The 3,022-nt window shown below is 34.3% G+C and overlaps 1 protein-coding gene across 1 annotated transcript; it reads right to left on the reverse strand.

Annotated features, from left to right (window-relative positions):
- Positions 1 to 1,092: 1,092 nt before the first annotated feature.
- LOC147504557 (uncharacterized) lies at positions 1,093 to 1,584 on the reverse strand. The gene has a single exon (XM_086605264.1). It carries the CDS (start codon positions 1,582 to 1,584, stop codon positions 1,093 to 1,095), a length of 492 nt encoding a protein of 163 aa, XP_086461390.1.
- Between the last annotated feature and the right edge of the window lie 1,438 nt (positions 1,585 to 3,022).

The following is a 3,022-nucleotide window of genomic DNA, read 5'->3' on the forward strand; positions in this document are numbered from 1 at the left end:
CACTAGGGAATTCCTAGTAGTTTAAGACCTTGTTACATATGGTCAATGTAATCGCACTCTGCGAAACGAGATTAGTATAGTTTATAATAAATCACTTATTTGTGAGCTTAGTTTTTCTCTCATCTTTGCTTAAGGACAAACAAAATGCTATTTGCGGGTGGTGATGAGCTCCCAAATGTGTGTTTTATTACCTTTACATTACTGCATTACAACCTTTCTTACACATAATGGAAAAACAACTCACTGCTTTTATTGCATTTTTTAGGTTATAGAGTAATTCAGACCACTTATCATAAAAGTTGTGTCTTAGCACCAAAATAAGCCTTAATTATGCTTATTATGAAGACTCGAAGCTGCTATGAAAAAGTGCTAAAAAAGTCAAAGTCAAAGTCAAAGTCAAAGGTTAAAGGTCAAGGACTCATAACCAAAAAGCTGAAAGTCAAGTCTTCAACTCAGAAGACCAGATATAAATGTCATTAACATAAAAGAAGATTTTCTCTAAAACCTATTTTGATCAAGAAGAAATCAAAAGGCAAAAGCATAAAGCAAATGGTGATGTGTCTCAAATGTAATGGAGAAGGGCAAATCAATTTTTTGTAAAAGTAGGGGTATAAGAACCAAAAGTTAGGGAGAGAAAATGTACCTAGACTTATTCTAGTGTCATGTAGTATTGATTTTCTAGTCATTTTCATTCAAGTCATTTACTTTTTATTCTTCAATCAATCAATCATTTCATTTCTTCGTTGTTCTTTTTTCAATCAATCATTTCATTTCTTTCAAATTATGTTTCCAATCATTTAAACAACTTAGTCTTTCAAAGTATGATCCAATAGAGTTAACCAATACAAGTTCTAAAACTAACAGAATCTACCTTCCTTCCTTTTAAAATACTCTCAACCATTCAAACTCCAAACAATCTATGGTGAACCTCACATGAAAATATTTTGAAACTCATCACATTACTACAGCTTCATTCTCCTCCTGTATAAAATTTGACTCCAGTGGTTGTTATTGTAGTTTTGTCTGTACCTCATCTAGCCACTTCTTCTATTTCTCTAGCCGAACCTCTATTTTACCAACTCTATCCTTATTCTAACCTATCAATGCAAGTTTCACATATTTTAACTTTCTCATGAACACATACATTGGATTCCCCACAACTAGAGTTTCCCATACTATCTGTATTAGTTCTATGTACCCAACCTCCTTAGACCAGAAGTTAAAAAATCTAAAGGTTCTTTTCTTCTTGTGCCTCTGAGCAACAGAAAAGACTGCCATAGCTGAATGATCTAATGTTGCTCTCGAGTTTAAGAAGACTACCTCAAAGTCATTATACTCATCTACCCATTCTGAGTTCACCATCACTCTGTCAAGTTTACACCACACTCTTGCATCCTGTTTGTTATTCCATGTGAGAAAGTTACCACTGTACCTCAAGTCTACCAACCCAGCTATAGAAGTACACTCTAACAGATCTGTAAATTGTTGCGGTCTCACTGCTAGACCACCCACCTTTTCTTGTGAATTCAAGATGGAGTTGAAATCATCCATAACCAGCCATGGCACCTGTATACTGTTAGGCATACTAATAATATCATTCCAAGTTTCTCTTCTCCTCCTCTATACTGGCATATATAACCGTCACCACATAAGTTTTCCCATTATTCAAAGCTACGTCCAAACTAATATACTATACCTTCTTTGTAATATTTATAATGGTACACAGAGTTGAGTCTACACAAACCCAAATCTTTCTTGCTTCACTCGTCTCATAATTATGAATGACTTCCCATCCAAGGCATACTTTATCAATAATTACCCCCATGTTCACTACACCATAACAGGCTATTACTAACGGCTAAAAACTGTTACTAATAATTTTTTAAGGCGTGTGTAAAAGTGTTCGAAATATTTGTAACAGTTAAAAAATGTTGTAGATTGACAATTACGAACAGTTAAAAAGTGTTGCTTAATTGACTTTGTAACGAATATTTATGGAGGTTTTAATATTTACTTTTTGCTTTGCAACGGTCCAAAAGATATATTCAAACTTCTACAAAGAGAATTATGAGTACCTAACAAGAAAATTTAGAATGTTCAAACACCAACCAACAAGCAAATGAAGTACATGATACATCAACACTTGTTTTCAAGAAGAGGAACATCAAATTAAAATTTTGTAGCACCTACTGACATGTCTTACCAAAACAGTCACAATTATTTTATATGGCCAAACAACTGGATCTATAGTTTATCTAGCTAGTTAACTATATGATGTATGATGTTAATGTTAATAAATAGGATTAGGACAAAGGAACAATATTTGAACATAGCTAATCTGATAAAGTTGAGTGTATTTTTGGGGTCCAACAAGGTAGAACAATATTTGAACATAGCTAATCTGATAAAGTTGAGTGTATTTCTGGGGTCCAACAAGGTAGAACAATACCAATGTAAATTGAGAAGAGAACTAAACCTTAGAAAACGAGCAATAGTACCGACGAACATATCCCCTGCTGATCCCCCCCCCCCCACCCCAAACACACTCATCACGTACACTGGAAACATACCCTCCCTCTTCTAACAACTCAAACACATATTACATAGACACATGTCACCCCCTTCTAACACACAAAAGTTGGAAACAAACCCTCCCCCCTTTGAACACATCAACCCTCTTTTCACCCCCTACCTCCCTCTTTCAAACACGCACACAACATGGAAAACCTATTAGAATGGAAGCATATACAACAAACTCACTCATTATAATTGGTAATTAAGTAGTTAACACAAAAAAAGGTCACACGGAATAATAATCATATCTAACAAGCTTTCAACAAGTACATGCCGAAATGAATGTTTATCAAAATATATTAAACAAATGCAACACATTTTCTCATTTCAGAAATACATGTGAAATTCGCTGACGTAAGACATCTCTTTCCATCTTAATCATATGTCGAACTATTTACTAATTCATTTTTACTTCCCTTGTCAACACAATCGAACTTCACAAGAGTTT

Source organism: Coptis chinensis, chromosome 4 (assembly GCF_015680905.1).
Source record: "Coptis chinensis isolate HL-2020 chromosome 4, ASM1568090v1, whole genome shotgun sequence".
Classification (NCBI taxonomy): domain Eukaryota; kingdom Viridiplantae; phylum Streptophyta; class Magnoliopsida; order Ranunculales; family Ranunculaceae; genus Coptis; species Coptis chinensis.

Coding starts and splice junctions, on each gene's coding strand:
- LOC147504557 (XM_086605264.1), bottom strand. CDS start 1,584: ATGCCTAACAGTATACAGGTGCCATGGCTGGTTATGGATGATTTCAAC.